The sequence below is a fragment of the Empidonax traillii genome, unplaced genomic scaffold (genome assembly GCF_003031625.1).
Source record: "Empidonax traillii isolate 1590-97213 ecotype Southwest subspecies unplaced genomic scaffold, ASM303162v1 scaffold1733:size90430, whole genome shotgun sequence".
Classification (NCBI taxonomy): domain Eukaryota; kingdom Metazoa; phylum Chordata; class Aves; order Passeriformes; family Tyrannidae; genus Empidonax; species Empidonax traillii.
This window is the reverse complement of record NW_020956926.1, coordinates 64,341-82,939: the sequence shown is the minus strand read 5'-3', so window position 1 is coordinate 82,939 and position 18,599 is coordinate 64,341. Positions and strand designations below refer to the sequence as shown.

At 50.4% G+C, this 18,599-nt stretch overlaps 2 protein-coding genes across 2 annotated transcripts in view; both read right to left on the bottom strand.

The window, feature by feature from the left end:
- SLC4A5 (solute carrier family 4 member 5) overlaps positions 1–18,599 on the bottom strand; it is a 29,286-nt gene that overhangs the window by 7,335 nt on the left and 3,352 nt on the right. The window contains exons 3-18 of the mRNA XM_027908506.1: positions 16,671–16,800; positions 14,149–14,309; positions 13,751–13,906; positions 10,979–11,074; positions 10,205–10,260; positions 7,904–8,061; positions 7,720–7,807; positions 7,383–7,537; positions 6,844–6,987; positions 6,136–6,310; positions 5,709–5,842; positions 4,921–5,192; positions 2,103–2,164; positions 1,311–1,511; positions 307–491; positions 137–140 (exon numbers count right to left, since the gene is read on the bottom strand). Of these exons, the coding sequence (XP_027764307.1) occupies positions 137–140; positions 307–491; positions 1,311–1,511; positions 2,103–2,164; positions 4,921–5,192; positions 5,709–5,842; positions 6,136–6,310; positions 6,844–6,987; positions 7,383–7,537; positions 7,720–7,807; positions 7,904–8,061; positions 10,205–10,260; positions 10,979–11,074; positions 13,751–13,906; positions 14,149–14,309; positions 16,671–16,800 (2,177 nt within the window). The remainder of the gene's footprint in view (positions 1–136; positions 141–306; positions 492–1,310; positions 1,512–2,102; positions 2,165–4,920; positions 5,193–5,708; positions 5,843–6,135; positions 6,311–6,843; positions 6,988–7,382; positions 7,538–7,719; positions 7,808–7,903; positions 8,062–10,204; positions 10,261–10,978; positions 11,075–13,750; positions 13,907–14,148; positions 14,310–16,670; positions 16,801–18,599) is intronic.
- LOC114070890 (tetraspanin-15-like) overlaps positions 14,001–18,599 on the bottom strand; it is a 49,041-nt gene continuing 44,442 nt past the window's right edge. Inside the window, exon 9 of the mRNA XM_027908509.1 lies at positions 14,001–14,012. The gene's annotated coding sequence lies outside the window, so the exon portion shown is untranslated. The remainder of the gene's footprint in view (positions 14,013–18,599) is intronic.

Here is an 18,599-nt window from a genome sequence, read left to right as displayed (position 1 = left end):
TTTTTTTTTTTTTTTTTTTTTTTTACCTTAAAATCAGTAGGCACTTGGAGCTTTGGGGTGTTGAGTCCAAAAAGCACATCCAGCCCCACAAACATTAGTATGGACATAAAGATAGAGAAATCACTAATGAGTTTACGGAGCTGCCAGGAGGGAGAGAGAGAGAGAGAGAGAGAAAAAGGGAGGAAAAACAACAACAAAAATAAAAAAAAAGGGAGGAAAGAAAGTCACAGAATTAGAATATTCCTTAGAAAAGACAAAGTAGCTTTTAAGAAGGTGCCAGGACACTGCAGGAGATGTTTTTCCCACCCAAAAAAATCAGTGAGGAGCTGGAAAAAGAGCGTGGGAGAGGTGAGGGGTCTCCCCCGGTTTGGCCAAACCTTGATGATACTGGGAATGTGGAGTTTGGGGGTGTCCAGTCCAAAACAGGCATCCACTCCACAGAAAATCAGGATGGAGAAGACATTGGAAAAATCAGCAATGAAAGCCCTGACCTGGAGGCAAGACAGGGAAACGGGGGTGGAAAGGGTGATTAATGGGATGGAGGGGAAAGTGGATGGGATGGAGGGGTTTGCTCCTGCTTTGGGGTCTTTTCCCTGGGGGTCTCCAACTCCACTCATGCAGGGATAACTCAAAAAAATCCAAAGTTTTCTCCCCTTTCATCACAAGGTTTATGGGTTATTCAGCATGTGAGAGCCAAGTTATAGAATCATGGAATGGTTTGGATTGGATGGGATATTAAAGATCATCCAGTGCCACCCCCTGCCGTGGGCAGGAACACCTTCCATAGACCAGGTTGCTCCAGCCTGGCCTTGGACACTTCCAGGGATCCAGGGGCAGCCACAGCTTCTCTGGGAATTCCATCCCAGCCCCTCAACACCCTCACAGGGAGGAATTCCTTCCCAGTATCCCGTCCTTTGGGAGTGCACCTGCACCCTCAGCTTGGTGTCAACCCCTTCATTTACGTCACTAATGAAGTCATTAAGTCACGCTGGTTGCCACCGGTCACTGGTGTCCACGGGGACTCTGAGCTGCTGACACTTCCCTCTGGATGTGACCATTCCTTATCCTTATCCTCATCCATCTAAAACTCCACTAAAATCTCCAGTGTGAAGAGTTCTGGGGTGCTGTTTCAAAGGCTTTTGCCCATAAACCAGTGGCTAAAAAGCTCGGGGAGATTCCAGTTCCTTCCAACACCTCCTAAAAATGACGGATTTGTCTTCCCCGGGCCGACAGCTCCCGTTTTTTCCTCCTTTTAGGAAAAGTGGATGGAAAAAAAAAAAAACCAAAAAACCCAGTGCTTGTTTTTTTACCTTGGTGGGGAAGTAACGGCTGAACTTGAACTTCTTCAGGGTCAAGGTCATGGAGTAGGTGCCGAAGAAGAGGATGAAGGACATGAGGGCCAAGTCGGGCACGAATTTGCAGGATTTGCCCACTAAGCTGCCGCCGTACTTGAGGCATTCCTTCTTGCTGAGCTGAGTCCAGTCCAGAGCTGTGAGGTTAATAGCATTGGACTGGGGAGAAAGCCCAAAAAGGCTCAATTAACACCTGATGGAACTGCAGCCCGCTGGAGAGAGGGGGAATTCCCAAACAAATCAACCAAAATCAGCATTTTTAGCATCTGCAGCTTGCAAGGAAAGGGGTATTTCCTGGCCAAATGACCAAAATTAGTATTTTAAGGAATCCCAGTGTGAAAGGAAAGGGCCATTTTGTTGTCAAAAAGGCAAAATTAAAATTTTTAGCAGTTGCAGCATGAAACGAAAGGGGTAATTTGTGGCCAAACCCCCAAAATTAGTCCTTTAAGGGATTGCAGTGTGCAAGGAAAGGGGCATTTCCTGGCCAAACCCCCAAAATTAGGAATCTAAGTAATCCCAGCATGCAAGGAAAGGGGCATTTCCCAGGGCTGCTGCCACTGGGAGCCCCAAAACCAGCGGGAAAACCCCGGAGCTGACATCAATTTGGGCCAAAAAAAGGCGAAGATCAACAGAAATCCGAGTTTCCCCTCACTCCAAACCGGCACAACTCACTCCCGGGGGGTCAGAGCACCTCAGATCCGCCCTCCCCCCGTCCCAAAATTCCCGGTGAGATGAGCAAACCCTGCTTACCAGAGAAACATTAGTGGTGTTCGGTGCCACTGGAGCTGAAGCATCGAACAAGGTCGCGTTGGCTGCGGGAAAGGAGTTTGTTATTGAGGTTTTGGGCTAAAAACGAGCTGCTTTTTTATTTTTTTTTTGGGGGGGGGGGTGGAGCACATCCTCGCAGGGATTTGGGGAGAAACATCCCCCCCCCAATTTCTAACCCCGCAGCGACTTCTCCCTGATTAATCCTGCGCGGCTCTGGAGGACGCGGCTTCTCCCGCGGCGGCTTCTCCCTCCTGGGCTGGCGAGGGCCGGGGTAGTTTCAGGAGCTTCCCAGCTCCTAAAATTTTTGGGAGCTTCCCAGGGAAGCCGCCGGCAGGGGGTGGGGGACGGGAGGGGGGGTGTGTGTGGAGCATCCCGACCCCTGCGGCTTAAAACTGCGGGGGTAAAGACTTGGAAAAAACCACCTGTTCTTTTTGGAGAGGCGGCACCCAACGCTTCCCAATTGGCCTTTTAAAATTTGGTTTAGTAGTTTAAAAAAAAAAAATAGTTTAGGGTGGGTTGTTTTTTGGTTTTTTTTTTTTTTTTTCGGTGTCTCTCACTGCAAAAATCCATCTTTTCCAGCCCCCGGCGCCTTCTCCTCCAGGACAAAAAAAAAAAAAAATTAAAATAAAAAGTGGCTCCGGGATCTTCGTGGGTCGCAGCTCGGCGGCTTCAGGAGCGCCCACGTTGTTTGTGGGTGCCCCGAAGAAGGGTCCGGGACTGCTCTGCCCTCCCCTCTTCCCTCCGGTCCATCCTCTTCCTGTGCCAAGCGGGAATTTCGGCTGCCCCGGACCTGCCGCTCCATCCCCGAGGATTAATGAAGGAGAAGCGATTGCTGGGTTAGAAGCAGAGACCTGAGAGCTGCCAAAACCAGGCACTGCCAAAACCCAGCGCTAAAAATATTATTATTATTATTATTATTATTATTATTATTATTATTATTATTATTATTATTATTATTATTATTATTATTAATATTATTATTTTTGTTCCCTCCACGTCCTTTTATTTTTCCAGAAACTGGCTTGATTTGTGCTTTTTTTACAGCTTAAAGGGCAGCACAGCACTGGTGTGGTATTTAAGAGAGGACCCCTAAGGGCTCTACACAAACCCTTTTAGCAGAGAGAGAAAAGAAAAATACATGAGAAAAAAAAAATATATATATAGCAACAAAACCCTCACGGGGGAAGAGTATCAAATATTAAAATAGTTTTAATATTTAGAAAGTGATACTCACTTGAGATTGAAATCAGCCCAAATTGATGTGTGCAGCAGAGACAAATATGGGACAAATCAGTTATAATGATCAAAAATCAGAGCTAATTAAAAAAAAAAAAAAAAAAAAAAAAAAAAAAAAAAAAAAAAAAAAAAAAAAAAAAAAAGGGATGATAAAAAAAAAAAAAAAAAAGGATGGAGGGGGGAATAATAAACAGAATTTCTCATTATCTAGAGGAGTGGAAAATCCAGCATGGATTTCCCACGCTGGATTCCAACGTGGCAGCGAGGGCGAGGAGTGGGTTGCAAAGAGGTTGGAGGTTTTTTGGGGTGCAAATGGCCCCTCAGTTGCTCGGGATTTTTTTTTCAGGATGAGGGGAGCTTGGAAAAGGGGGAAACCTCCCTGGAGGCTGAAGGGCTGATCCCGGCACGCACAGGCAGATGGTGATGGTTCCCAGCAGGATATTTCAGCTCCTGGGAATTGTGCTGGGCCTGAGCCTTCGCTCTCTCCCTGGGGTCGGATTTGGGGGGGAGGTTCATTGGGAACCCTCTGGGTGCTCCTCTGGGCTTTCAAATCCCGAGCGATGGCGTCACTCGGCGGGCGGTGGATGAGCGGAAATTGAGGAAAAACGCAAAATTAAAGCAAATCAACGTTATTCCCATGATGGAGGTCAGATGTCTCCTTGGGATGGTTTTGGGAGTGTACCGGGTGGAATGTCTTGGATGCTTTAATTTCTGGGAAGAGCTTCACCATCACCTTCATTCCCCCCCGGATTGTTATTATTCAGATTTTTTAAATCAATTCAGCTCCTCAGAGAGCAGGTGGGCCCGACCCAAAATCTTCACTCCCTTCCAGGTTCTTCCTTCAACTGCTCGAGGTGTTTTCTGGGCAGTAAATTCCCATCAGCAGCAGGCTGGAATGAATGATCTGAAATGTCTTTTTGTTCCCATATTTCCTTCTTATCCATCCAGGTCTGGCTGCTCCAGGCTGAGATCCCGACTCTCCAGCACCATTCACTGTGTCCCAGAAGGCACCAACGTGTCCATCCATGGGGGATGAGGCGCTTCTTCCATCTTCAAAGTCACCCTTGGAGGAGGAGGGTGAGGACAAGGGTGAAGTCTCTCCACTTGCTGTGTCCCAGAAAGCACCAACACGTTCATCCACGTGGGAAAAGGTTCTTCTTCCATCTTCAAAATCACCCTTGGAGGAGGATGAGGACGAGGTGTCCCCACTCAGCACCATTCACTGTGTCCCAAGAGGCACCAATGTGTTCATCCACGGAGGACCAGGCTCTTCTTCCATCTCCCACATCACCTCTGGAGGGGGAACGAGGACGAGTCTCTCCACTTGGCACCATTTGCTGTGTCCCAGAAGGCACCAAAATGTTCACCCATGAGGGACAAAGCTCCTCTTCCACCTTCAGAACCCCTCTCAGAGGAGGAGGAGGAGGGGGAGGACGGCGTCTCTCCACCGCACACCGACGGAGTTACTGCCTCTTCCCACGTCCTCAGTGGGATTTATCCACAACAGGACCCTCCCCACCCCGTTCCTGCTCCCTGGCCGGCCCCGAGGAGGAGTTGTACTCACCTGGGTCGGGAGCAATGCACTCGCACTTGTACATGGTCACGTAGTCGGGCTTGAAGTCGGAGTTGATGGGGTAGTACTTGAAGGCCCCGATCATCTTCTTGATGGCGTCGTAGATGAAGATGAAGCTGATGAGGGTGGAGAAGCCTTCCTCTGTGAAGCGTGTGATGTACTTTATAATGAAGCTGGCGTCGGTGGCCACCAGGATAAGGCACTGTAGGGCCGAGTGCAGCCCGATCCAGAGGCGGAATTCCATGTAGTCGATGCCGTTGCCTCTGAAAATCGGGACAAGGAAAGAGCAACACCCTGAGACCGTACCGTGGGCTGGAGGACACCTCCCATCCTGGCATGGATGGTCTGAGGGACTAAAGTGTTGGTAATGCCTTAAAAACATTGTCAAAGTCACGGAAAGACTTTTTGCCGACTGCCCATCTGCGACCACCAAAGCAAATCATCCTCCCAAACGTGCCCCCGGACCGGGATTTGGACTGGGAAGCTTGGGATAAGACTGTTTGGCCAATTATCTCAGGTCCAAGGAGAGGTAAACAGGGCTCAGGGAAGAAGAATGTGTCCAGAGAGAAAGCCAAACTCAGCAGAAGGACCAGCCCTAGGTGGCCTCAGAGGGTGGTGGAGAAGGGTTTTGGGTGTGTGGTGGTAAAATCTCGCCCCGGGTTTGCCACAGGTTTCTCTCCCCAGCCTGGGGAATTAATTAATTAATTTGAGCAGAGGCCTCTGTCCAATAATTTTAATAACTGGATCAATAACACCCAGTTCCCCCTGGGATCACCTACTTGCTGAAGTCGAAGAGCAGCTTCTCGAAGATGAGGATGGGGCCGGTGCTGCTGAGGATGATGAGGGGCTGCCCAGCGAAGAGGCAGAACATGGAGCCTGCCATGGCCGTGCCCAGGAAGCTCTCCATGACACCCTGCGGGTGGAGAAGACCTGGGGTCATGGTGGTGCTGCACCAGTGACATCCCCACGGATGCCCCACATGGAGGTGGGAATGAAGGACCTTTGTTTGGACCCATATGGCTCCCATTGGTTGTCCCACTGAGGCGGGTTTTCCCATCCTGGAAGTATTTCGGGAGTGCCAGTCCCGCTTGGGGATGAATTTCCAGCCCTGGCATTGGAGCTTGGCAAGGCACAAGGAGGGGAAACCCCAACCCACCCCAGATTTGTGTTCCCAAGCCGAAGGGCCCCCCTGTCCTTGGACTGGACCTGGTAGTTGTCCGTGGCGTCCCCCAGCAGGCCCCCGAAGGTGATGGCGTTGGTGATGCAGCCCAGGTAGATGAACAGGATGGCAGAGATGGACTGGATATGGAAACCTTCGTAGAAGTCGCTGGGGAACCAGGGCAGCTTCCTCTTGATATCCAAATAGAGGCCACCACAAAACCTGGGGAGACACCACCGAGCAACAGAGGCACGTGACTTCCACCAGGACTGAGCCACGGAAACACCAAATGGGTGGGGTTGGGAGAAACCTAAAGACCTTTTAGCTCCATGGCCATGGGCAGGGACACCTCCCACCAGCCCAGGTTGCTCCAGACCCCTTCCAACCTGGTCTGGGACACTTCCAGAGGAGGAGCAACCACATCTTCTCTGGGTGGTTGTGAGATATAAATGTATATATACATATATTAATATGTATTTTCATTTATTTCTAAATATACATTCTATTATATATTATATTTATAAATGTATTTAATTTTATATTTATTTTTTTTTAATATATATATATAATTTATATATTCACTCCTCTGTGCCTAAAAGGGTTTCACCCCTCCCTGCCCCCAAAAATTTCACCTCTTTGTGCCCAAAAGGATTTTAGCCTTCCCTGTCCTGGGAGGCCACTACATGATCCAGCAGGAGCTGCTGGTGGGTGCTGGCCCCCTCAGGAGGTTTTTGGGTGCTGGTTTCTCCTCTCACCTGCCGGTCCAAGCGAGCTCTTCCCCGATTTCATGGACTTCAGGCATCTCCCCGTCCTCGCTGCCTCCTCCTCCCGCCCCGGCGCCGGCGCCTCCGGCCGTGCCGTTCATCTGCCCCACCTCGTTGAGGGAGAAAACCGATTTCCTGCGGGACAGAGACGCTGCTCTTGGCACCCCCAAGGCCCTGGGGGAGCTCTGCCTGCACCAGAGCTTGGGTTTGGGCTGAGTTTGGGGAAGATCAAGAGCTGGATTTGCTCCACCCTGGTTGTTAATGAAGGTTTTTCTGGAATTGTGGGATGGTTTGTTTGGAAAGGACCTTGAAGATCGTTTCCTCCCATGAGGGGGGACACTTCCCACTAGAAGCTGTCCCTGCCAAGTGGAAACAGCTCTGGGGGTGAAAATTGCTGAAAATCAGCATTTGTGGAATGTTTGCAGAGGTTATTTCTGGGAGTGAAGGCACCCCGAGCTGATGCCCTCCAGCATTTCCACAACACAAGACACGGGGAGGGGGGGTGGTCCAGCCCCACACCTCCCACCCACCTCTTCTCAGCCGAGGGCACTTTTTTGGGCGGCTCAATCCTGATGTTGGGGTCCCACTCTCCGGGTGGCAGGACGATGACTTCATCCAGGAACTCATCTATGCCAGCAATCAGGTCTTCTCTGTCCCGGGCTTTGTAGGCCACGTCGCTGAAGAGCTGGTGGTGGGCACAGGAGGGGTGTCAGCCCGGGAGTGGTGCCCAGCACCCACCTGTCTCACCTCCTTATGGGATTTTTTGGAGGGTGATAGGATGAAAATAGCTATTTTTTTTTTTTTCCTTTTTTCCTGGGTCCTGAGCAAGGGGGTCCCCAGGGAGGGCCGGGTGTGGCATCCACTCACATCGTCCACCATGAGGGTCGCGATGGCTCGGCCAATCTCGTTGTAGGATTTGGCTTTTCCCGCGGGGCCCAGGAGGATGAAGAGGAACCTGGGAAGGGGAAGGTGCTGTGTTGGCAACCTGGGACCACCATCCTCCCTATTATAAGGCCGCTCAGTGCGTTGGACCCCAAGGAATTCCACTCACCTGGTGGGCACGGGCACCTCCGTCACCCCTCCCAGCATCGTCGCCTGCAGGAGCCGCACGAAAGCCACAAAGGGCTTCTCCAGGAACTCCACTTCTCCCACCAGAACATTGGAGGCCTCTGCATCCTTAGGGATCTTCTTGATGAACTTGTTCTTCAGCTGATGGAGAGAGACAAAGGGGTGGCTGCCAAAAATCTGGGGTTTCCCGCTCTCTTCCGCACCCCGAGCACAAAAGCTCGGACCTCTTCCTCTCTGGCGGTCCCAGGGGTGGGAATTCCAGAGCCACGCCCAAGAATAAGCCAGGAAAAGTTCATAAAGCTGGATTCCTTCTTTACTCAGAAACATCACTAAACCAAGACTAAGCCACACCCTCAGGGCTCCGCAGGAAAACGAGTTTGGAAAAGGGGCTTTGCCGCTCTGGGGTTCTGGGCACGGAGAACTCCCTGAAATCCCCCTCGTGGAACATCTGAGCCAAGCCCCCCAGGGATCCTGGAGCAAGCCAAAAATGCCTTTTTGAAGCCTCTTTTCAGCCCTGCAGGCCCAGGGCTCCCCAAAAACCCTGCACAACACAAACTCCCCCCCCCCACCCCTCCTCAGCACTGAGGTTTTTGTGGCTCGTTCCTCCCCAGCCTCATCCTGGGAGCAGGAACAAATAATGGAAGCAGGAAGCCTCACTCATGGATTTATTCCCCCCGGGGGTCTCTTCTCCCCTGCAGCTCTTTCATTATGAGTCTAAAAGGGTTCAATACCAACCCAGGCAGGGTGTTATTCTAATCTATATGGCAGCATGAGGGGAGGCATGTGAGCCGGGCAGGAGCTCTCCCCTTCCTAATCTTTTAAACCCAAATGGAAAAAAAAAAGAAAGAAAAAAAAAGAAAAAAAATCATAATAATAAAGCAACTCCTCCACTGCAGCTTGGAATAAGAGCAGGAGTTAATGGTGACCACTAAGCTTCATGTAACACTTAAAAAGTCCCTTTGTAGTGGGTCTAATAGGGCGATTAAACCTAAATGCTTTGCATATTTTGGGATTAACCCTCCAAACCCCATTGCTGGAGGTGACATTTGGGGTGCCTCAGCTGGCTCGATTCTTTTTGGGAAGGTGGCCTGGAAACCTTCTGCTGCCCTGGTGTTGTGGTGTCCCTCTCCTGTGGTTCCCAACAGCACATGGATTTCCAGCTGCATCACCCCAAGGTAAGGCCAGCAAGGACATCCCTGGGGAAAAGCAACTGGTTGTCCCATATCATCCCCCAAATTGCTAGGAGTTTTCCATTTGGTTTTATGCTGAGTGCCCAGACAGGAACAAAACAAAGCCCATATAAGGCACCAGCTAAAGATAAGGAGCCTGGGATGGGGACAGGACATCCAGAAAAAGAACTACACAAAATCCTGCTGATCCTGCATTGCCAAGCAGGGATCTGCCCACAAACTGCCTGAGCAGCTGGATCTCCTTCCCAGCTCCCTCATGGAAGCAAAGCAGGCAGGAAAAACCCTTGATGTCCTCTCAGCTGAGCTTTGCATTGAGGAACCATCAGAGTGCAAATGGAGGGAAAAACAGAGCCCGGCTCTATTTCCAGACCCTTCTCTCCAGAGCTGAACCCGTGTTTGCACAGGATGTGCTTGGATGGGATTTACCCCCTGCAACCTGCCCTTACCAAGCAAAAGGTTCTTCAGGGATCCCTTTGCTCTTCCAAGCATCTCTCCTTTCCTATCCAAAGATTTTAAGGAATTTTTTTTTTCTCCGCCCCCAAGGATTTCGAGCTCCCTCGACGTCCTCGCACATCCCTAACTCCTTGCAAGCACAGGTGTCGCTTCTGCCACAGTTTCCCCACAAGTTCACAGGGATCAGTCCAGCCCTTGACTTCCCAAATTAGGAATTTGTGGGGATACTGAGCGGGCCCCCGTGGACCTTCCCTCAGGTTGGGATGGAACAGCCCCATTGTGGGGTTGGATGGTTGGATGGGAAGAACCTCATGGGGTTGGATGGTTGGATGGGAACAACCCCATCCCAGGAATGGGGTTGGATGGTTGGATGGGAACAACCCCATCCCAGGAATGGGGTTGGATGGTTGGATGGGAACAACCCCATCACAGGGATTGGGGATGGATGGTTGGGTGGGAAGAACCTCATGGGGTTGGATGGGAACAGCCCCATGGGGTTGGATGGTTGGATGGGAACAACCCCATCACGGGGTTGGATGGGAACAGCCCCATGGGTTGGATAATTGGATGGGAACAACCCCACCATGGGTGTGGTGCAGATGCCCCTGATGGCACTGCCCTGAGGTTTTTGGGGTGGTTACCTGGTCTGTGCTTGGTGTGTCCGAGATGTCGTTCATGCTCCGACTCTGCGCGTGACCTGAGGGAGAGGAGGGAGGGGAGGTGAGGAAACCAACCCTTGTGTGAGGAGGAAACACAGTGGGAGGACTTTGTGCAACGAAATTAAACATTAGTTATTAGTTTATTATTTATATTATTTATTATTTGTTATGGTTGGGCTTCCAAACCAGATGCAGTAAGAGGAACCCCCCAACATCAGGAAAAATTCCTTCGCTGAGAAACTGGTGGAGTCACCACTCCTGGCAGTGTTTAAAAAACCTGTGGATGTGGCACTTGGGGACAGGGTTTCACAGAATCCCCAAGTATTCCGAGTTGGAAGGGGCTCCCAAGGATCACTGAGTCCAGGTCAGTTTAGTGGTGAAATTGATAGAGTTTATGGTCAGACTTGACCTCGAGATGAGCTCAGCTGGTTACAACATGGTCTTAATAATGCCAAAATCATGGGTTCAACCCTTGCATGGGCCATTCACCCAGAAGTTGATCCCTGTGGGTCACTTCTAACTCAGTGGTCCCTGCGGGTCCCTCCAACTCAGAACATTCCATGACCATCTTTTCGGGTTTTTCCCGCCTTGACCATTCCACGACTCCTGAGTCCTTTCGACATCAGTTGTTACCCAAACCACCTCATTACGGCTGTGGTGGGATCCCTTCTCATCGAAATCTCCCTCTCCAATACTCCAGCTTATTTTTTGTCCTCCACCCCTATTTTAGGGCTGCCCCAGCCCCCCCTTTCTTACGCAGGCGGCCGTAGCTCGCGCTCTGCCGCATCCGCAGGTCCTCGGTGGAGCGGTGGAAGGCGGCTCCGCTGGCCGGGCTCCGGACGGGGCTGCGGGCTGGGAGAGAGGGGAGGTGTTAGAGGATCCAGGAGGGGAACCTGGAGTGGGGCTAAAGGCCAGCCAGAGGCTGAACATCAACACACGTGTGACCATTCCGTCACTGAAACACCGGCGATTCGATTCTCCCTCCTCCTCCTCCTCCTCTCATTCGCACTTTCATCCCACCTGGAGGGATTTGTGAGCAGGGGGATGTTAAGGGAAATATCAGACTAAAGCTTTGGCTTTTTAATCTAACAATTCCCTGGACAGGGCTGTGGGCTGGGACAAAGGAGCTGTTGGAGGAGCCATGGGGAACGTTGGGTGGTGCTGAAGGCAACAGGTCAGGCTGAAAATCAGTTGCTGAACACAGGCATGACCCTTCCAACACCAAAACACCAGAAGTTTGGTTTTACCTCCTGCTCCTGTTTGCACTTTTATTCCACCCACAGGAATTTTCCTATTGGTAATAAGGGAATGTTAAGGGAAATATCAGAATAAACTGTCCGACCCCAAATCTTCCTGCACCGCCTCACACTCAACCACCACTCCCTTCGAGGCTGTCAATGGGTTCAGAAGAGCAAGTAGAGAGACTTAAAAATTGGTTTGCTCTTTTTAATCCAAGAATTCCCTGGCAATAAGGGAATGTTAATGGAAATACTGTCTTAACCCAAATCTTCCTGCACCACCTCAGGCCCCATCAGTGGTCTTTACCTGGCTATCAGTAGGTCCAGAAATGCAATTCCCGCTACTTAGGAAGACCCAACACTTTATTTGGCTTTTTAATCTGATAATTCTCCAGAGGAACCTGCCCTTGAACTTCACACTTCCAAATATTTCCATTGACCACCACCAAGCCTCGTGTTTCTCCTCCCTAACTGGTGATGAGTCCCATTTGTTAACCTCAGATGTTTGAGCTGAATCACTTGACGTGAGGACTTTCCCTTCCCCCTGTGGATTTTCTGTGCTAAGCCCAGAAATTTTCTCAGGAAACCTCCTCAACTCCCCAAAACTGTGTTTTCCCTTTGGAAAACCATCTGGCCCAGCTGTGTTGGGCTGCTCTGCACCTCTCCGAGGCATCACCTCCAACCACATCATCCCTCCTCCCTGTTTTTATTCTTAAACCCAACAAAAATATTTACGAGATTCCCACTGAGCACGACCCGTTCTCGGTGTCGTGAGAACCCTCTGCTCCTCCCAGCGACCATCATTTCCAAACCCCAAGAGGTGCCACCACCACCTCAGCAAGGGAATAACCACAACATTTCCGAGTCAGGCTCTGCTTTGAAGGCTCTGGGTAAATCCTGGCTCCAATATCCAGTCCTGGACACGGGTGACGGCTGCTCTGAACCACGGGAATGCCCACAGGGTGGGAATATTATTGATGGCCTCTCCCATGCTCAGCTTGGGCGCTGCTGTTTCAGCCTCCCCGGGGAGCAGCTGAGACCCGGCAAATCCCGGGCTCCACCAAATGACCTCCATTTAAACCTAAGAAAATAATCAGGCGTGAAAGCAAACAAATCCCCTTTTATAATGGCTGGAAAATAGGCGGGTTCAGCCGCCGAGCAGACTGGATTTGTCTGTGGGCTGCTGTGCCAGAAAACCCCTTGGCCAAGAGACCGCCAGCACCGCTGTCCCTCACACAGCGGCATTGTCCCCACACGGTGACGTCGTGGGATTGTCCTCGCAAACAACATTGTCCCTCACACACTGGGATTGTCCCTCTCACAGTGACGTTTTCCCTCTCACAATGACGTTTTCCCTCACACAGTGACATCACTCACAGAATGGCACTGTCCTCACAAAACGACGTTGTCCCTCACATGATTATGTCTTCCCTCACACAATGGCATTGTCCTCACACAGTGACATTGTCCCTCACACAGTAGCATTGTCCCTCACACAGTAGCATTGTCCCTTACACAACAACACTGTCCCTTAACCAATGATGTTGTCCCTTAACCAACGACATTGTCTCTCACACAATGCCATTGTCCCTCACACAGTGATGTTGTCTCTCAGATGTTGTCCCTCACACAATGACACTGTCCCTCAGTGATGTTGTCCCTCAGATGTTGTCCCTCACACAATGCCATTGTCCCTCACACAGTGATGTCCCCCACACAATGACACTGTGCTCTCCCACTGTCCCTTACACAATCATGGTGTCCCTCTGACGATGATGTTTCCCCTCACACCACGACGTTGTCCCTTACATAACCCTGCTGGCCCTTACACAACCACGCTGTCCATCTCACACTGGTATTGTCCCTCCCACCACGCTGCTGTCCCTCTCACAGTGACATCCCTTCACACAGTGACGTTGTTCTCACCCCACAGAGTTATCCCTCGTGCCATTGTCCCTCACACACACCATTGTCACTCAGTCAGTAATATTGTCCCTCTCACAGTGACATTTTCCCTCTCACAGTGACATTTTCCCTCACACAGTGATGTTGTCCCTCACACGACAATGCTCTCCTCGCACAACCTCACCCATCTCATCAAACAACTCTTCAGCTTCCAGTTCCCGGTGACCCCCCACCCTTGCACCCACCAGCAGCAGAACTGTCAAGGTCCTTCTCAATGCAGCAAACACCTGGGTGTCCCAAATGGTTGGGTTCCCCCCTTCCCTTCTCCTGAGACATTCTTCCCCAAGACCCCAGGGTGCAACCAGGTTGGGCCCCAAGGACTCACAGGTGTTGGAGGAGACGGATTTCCCGATGTCAGCCAAGGACCGGTGGATTGGCTTCTTGGTTTGGTGGCGGTGCTTTCTGAGGAGCACGTAGCTGATCTTCTCCCTCAGCTCTGGCTTGAGCAGACCATCCTCGATCTGCTTCTCAATGACATCATCTGCAAGGGAGGCCCCGTGGGTCACCCCGCTGCAACCCCCCCATCCTCCCCAGGAGTGCTCAGGACAACAATTCTTGGAGCTAAATCGATGTCTCTCGACTCCTGCCTTTGCTTATTCCCACACAACTCTGTTCATGGAGCAGTAAATACATTTAAATCTACATTTAAATCCATTCCCAGCACTTTGGGGCACGGGGAGGGGGGGGGGAGGTGGTTTGGGATGGGCATCCACCAGCTCCTACCTATGATTTGGGGCAAGGAGTAGCCATCCAGGTCCAGCAGCACTGTTCCCGTCTGCAGGCACGTCCGCAGCTCGAACAGGCTGTGCAAGGACAACGTGGACACGTGGGGTTTGCTCCACCTCTCCCCTCCTTCCTCCACCTTCTCTTCAAACTTGATCCACCTGCAACGAGAGCGGGGTGGGCGCAGAGCGGGAGTGGTGGGTGAGAAGGGAATAAGAGGATGGCTCTTTCCGTGGAGTTTCCTTTCTGCAGGTGGATTTGCGTGGACCAGCCATGCACCCAGGAGAGCAAACCCCCAGGGCACTCTCAACTTTTTTTAATTCCTTAGTAAATACTCTGACCTCAACCTGGGCCGTTCGTTCCCACGGTGGGAGATGGGTTTGCAAACCCTCGGGAACCAACAGTTGGAAATCTGCTCCTTGATTTTACAAATCAAAGGCTTCAGAGAAAATTTGGGAAGGGTGGCTGATTTCTCCCAGCAACCTGGGAACAGGGCTCAGGCTCCTGGAAGGGCAGCTCTCGGCGCGACGTCGATTTGGGAAAGAAAGCTGCTTTTCCTTTCCAGGAGACTTCCAGGATTAGCCTTCACCGAGCTTAACCTGACCAATTTGAACTGGTACAACTGGGATTTGGCCTCCTGCTGCCCCAGAGGGCACAGACAGAGAGGATGTGGGAGGAGAAAGGTTTTGGGAAGCAGCTGCAGGAGAAGGGTGGGGAGAGCTCTGTGTTGGATCAGCTGCACCGAAATGCTACTCCAAAGACAAAATGCCAGGTGTTATTCAGGATGGGGATGGAGAAATCCAATAACACCACCCTGCAAAGTGCTGCTTCTGTGATTGTGAAGACAAAACCTCTCAGTCCCACCAGTGAACTCAACCCCTCGGACTTCCCCCTCCTCAAATCCCTCCTGGGAGACTTGGGAGGTTTCCTAAACCCCCCAAAATATCACCTGGGAATGCCAGGAGCGGTCTGTGCCAGGGACAAACCCCCAAATTGTAATAATTAACCCTAATTCACATAATTCCAGAGCTTCCCATCCCAATTCCTTTGGAGGAACCCTTTGCACCGACGCTGCTCGGCCGGGGCGGCGGTTCAAGCTTCCCGCCGAGCCCAAAGCCGATTAGGTCACTTTTCCTTTCTCTTTTTGCCCCATTTTCCCGAGGAAAGTGGGTCATTAGGGAGCAGACAGGGGTAGCAGCTCAGGGTTGGAGCGCAGGGCTCTCAGGGCGCGTTTCCAGCGGCGCCTTTTTCCCAGGATCAACATCCCGTGACGCTCTCGCTGAGCCCGCGGCAAAATCCCATCTCCTTGCTGGGCTCGGGGCCTGCACTGCCAGGTTTGGGGGGTTTTTTTCCCATTTATTGTGGATTTAGAGCTGCTCCCACCTGCTGTTCCCACCATGGAGCTGCTCTCCTGTGGTTAAAGAAGTTCCTCACCAGGCAGAGGAAATCGGGATTTGAGAAACCTCCACCCTCCAGGGAGGAATTTGGAAACCTCCACCTCAATCCCTCCTTGATGGAAAGCCAAAAAAAAAATCCTATTGATTGTTTGCCTTCCAAGCTTTTTGGGGAGTGGGGAAGGATGGGGAGCTACAGAAACCTCCATCCTCCAAGGAGGAATCTGGAAACCTCCATCCCCAGACCTTCCTGATGAAAATCCCGATGAAAATATTGATTTTTTTTGCCTTCCCATCATTTTTTTGGGGAGTAGGGAAACAGAAAACTCCACTCTCCCAGCAGGAATTTGGAAACTTCCATCTCAACCCTTTTCTAATGAAAATCCCAATGAATACATTGATTTTTTTTTTGCCTCTCAAGCTTTTTTGTTACTGAAACTAAAGGGTTGGGATCCCATCAGCGTCCCTGATTCCCTTCCCAAAGCTCCCCCAAAAAGCCTCAACCCCACTGACCTTTACACAAAATTGAGGTCAGGAAGAGAAAAACCCCACGTGGATTGGAGATTATTCCCTTGGGTAAACTCCTAATTCAATAAAGGAAATTCCACTTGCAACTCCTCTAATAATTTGATTACAGATGGAGCAGGTGGAGTTTTATTATGACTGATGGAGGATGGGAAGAGTTTAACTCTTGGCCCAGTCAGAAAAAGGTGTGTGTGTGGGAAAACCTGGGAAAATGTTCTTTATGTCCTCTATTCCCATTCCCCAGCTTTAATTCTCCCTTTTACCAGCATTTTATCCCTTTTTTTTCCCCCTCCCAGCCCTTTCTGCAGGACTTGGGTCACTGGGAGCTGGAAAAGCTGCAACTTCGGGGTTGATCCAAGGACAGAGCCTGAGGAGAACCAGGCCAAGATGGGAATTCTCCCTCCTCCTTCCAGGCTGTGTAAAATCCCAATTTTTTTGCCTTTAAAATGCCACAATTCCCTCATTTCCCTGATTCAGGAATATCTTTTTGAACCGACTTTCAATCCCTGCTCCCCTTTCCCCCTGGGGGGGGGGGTGTTTAAGGAGGGGATTTTCTTCTCCCTCCCGATTTTTCTCAACCCCAAAACATCTTCCCCACCTCACCTGGCCGATTCCTTCCACTCCATCTCCTCCCCATCGTGCTGCAGGGTGTCCATCTCGGTGAAAAGGGTGGGATTGGGAGGCTCATCATCTTCCCCCAGGATGTAGCGGAGACGTTCGGCAGCCGGAGACACTGGAAGGAGGGAGAAGGAAGGATCTGCTCTTTAGCACCCAAGCAGGGAATTTGGGAAGAGTTGGGATCAGCTACACCCAAATTGAGGGTGTGCAAAGCTCCAAACCCTCCTGCAGGATTGAAAATCCCCCTTTTTTTTCCACTGGTTCATCTGGAGATTTCCCCCCCCAGGACAGAGATTTCCAGCAAACTCCCAATTTTTTGTTGCTGTGCAAAGATGTGGGGTGATGGGGGAGAGGATGAGTGGAAGCCAGGAGGGGAATCCTGGGATGATGGCAGGAAGGGTGAGTGGAAATAATCGAGGAATGTGGCCATCCCTGTCTAAAATAACATAAAATTCCCTTCCAGGAGCGTTTTGATCCTTGTTTCCAAGGGCTATCCCACATTTTTCCGTGCCATGGAGCCAGTTTTTGCCAGGTTAGAACCTCCTGCCCTGGGCAACCCAATCCTTACAGTGTCTGGATGGGGATGCCCAAGAGCTCCACGCACATTTTCCCACTGGATTCCCACAGGGAATGTGAATCCTTGAAGGGGAATAACACAAATTCCTGCTGGAAAAATCCAACTTCCTGCAGCCAGGCTGGGGAGGGCACTTCTTTCCACCTGCTCCCCACGGGAACACGTCACCCCCCCACCTCCTGAGTGGTGGGAAAAGGCTTTTCCATCCCCAGTGAATTCCTGGAGGGTGATGGAACCTCCACCTCTTAAAAAAACCCCCATCCAGCCTGGTTGGATTTGCTTTTAACCCTCTCCATCCATTTTCCAGGAAAAAAACTCGAGACATTGTGGTCCTAGGGAGGAATCAGACACCTGGGTATGAACCTGGATGCTCCCATGGATGGTCCCCAGTTGCTCCAAAGAGATTAAAATCAGCCTAAAATCCATGGAAATTGGTTTATTTTCATGCAATCCCGAGTATCCTAAACCGACAGGAATTAACCCAGCTTGGAAAATGGATTTTTAAATTTTTTTTTTAGCTGAATTATCTCCTTTTCAAACTTAGGAATAAGAAAGTTGGGTAATAAACTGGCCAAAAAAAAAAAAAAAAAAAAAAAAAAAAAAAAAAAAAAAAAAAAAAAAAAAAAAAAAAAAAAAAAACAGGTAATTAAACTTCCACGTGTGAGCAGAGGGAAAAAAAATGGGAATATTGCCCTTTTTTCCCCCCAAAGGAGACGACCCCAAGTCGTGTGGGCCCTGGAAGAAGAGGATGTCCCTTTAGGCTGAGCCTGCTTAACCACTTAAGCCCCTCTAAGCCCCCACCACCCAGACTAAAGCCCTGTTGTCAAGTCCTCCTTCATTTCCATAAGCTCCATTATTATGATTATTAAATATTCCTGTTAATTTTAGAGCTGGGCTCCCTGCCTGGAGGGTTTCAGGCTCTTTAAGCCTAAGTGCTGTTCTGGGAAGAGGGATGAAATGGGTTCAGTGCTGGTAACACCCCCCTCAGCCTTTGCTCTCAAACCCTAAACTTCCTCCAGGTCTCCCTGCTTGTTGGTTTTTGGTTTTGTTTTGTTTTGTTTTGTTTTTTCAACCTGGAAATTTGATCCAGCACCTAAAAATGCTGGGAAGGAGCAGGTGTTTGCTTGGGAGGATATATGGGATAATGGCATTTAAGGTTTGGCATCTTTGGGAGCTCAAAAGTAAAATATCTGCAGGGAAGTGGCCAAACCCCCCCCCAAACCCCCCCAAAATCTGCAGCTGTTTCTTGAAGACACAGTTCAAGGGGTGCCCAGAGAAGATCCAGATCTCCCTGAACCAATTTTTTAGGATGGGAAAACACTTTCCAGCTGCAATTCCTG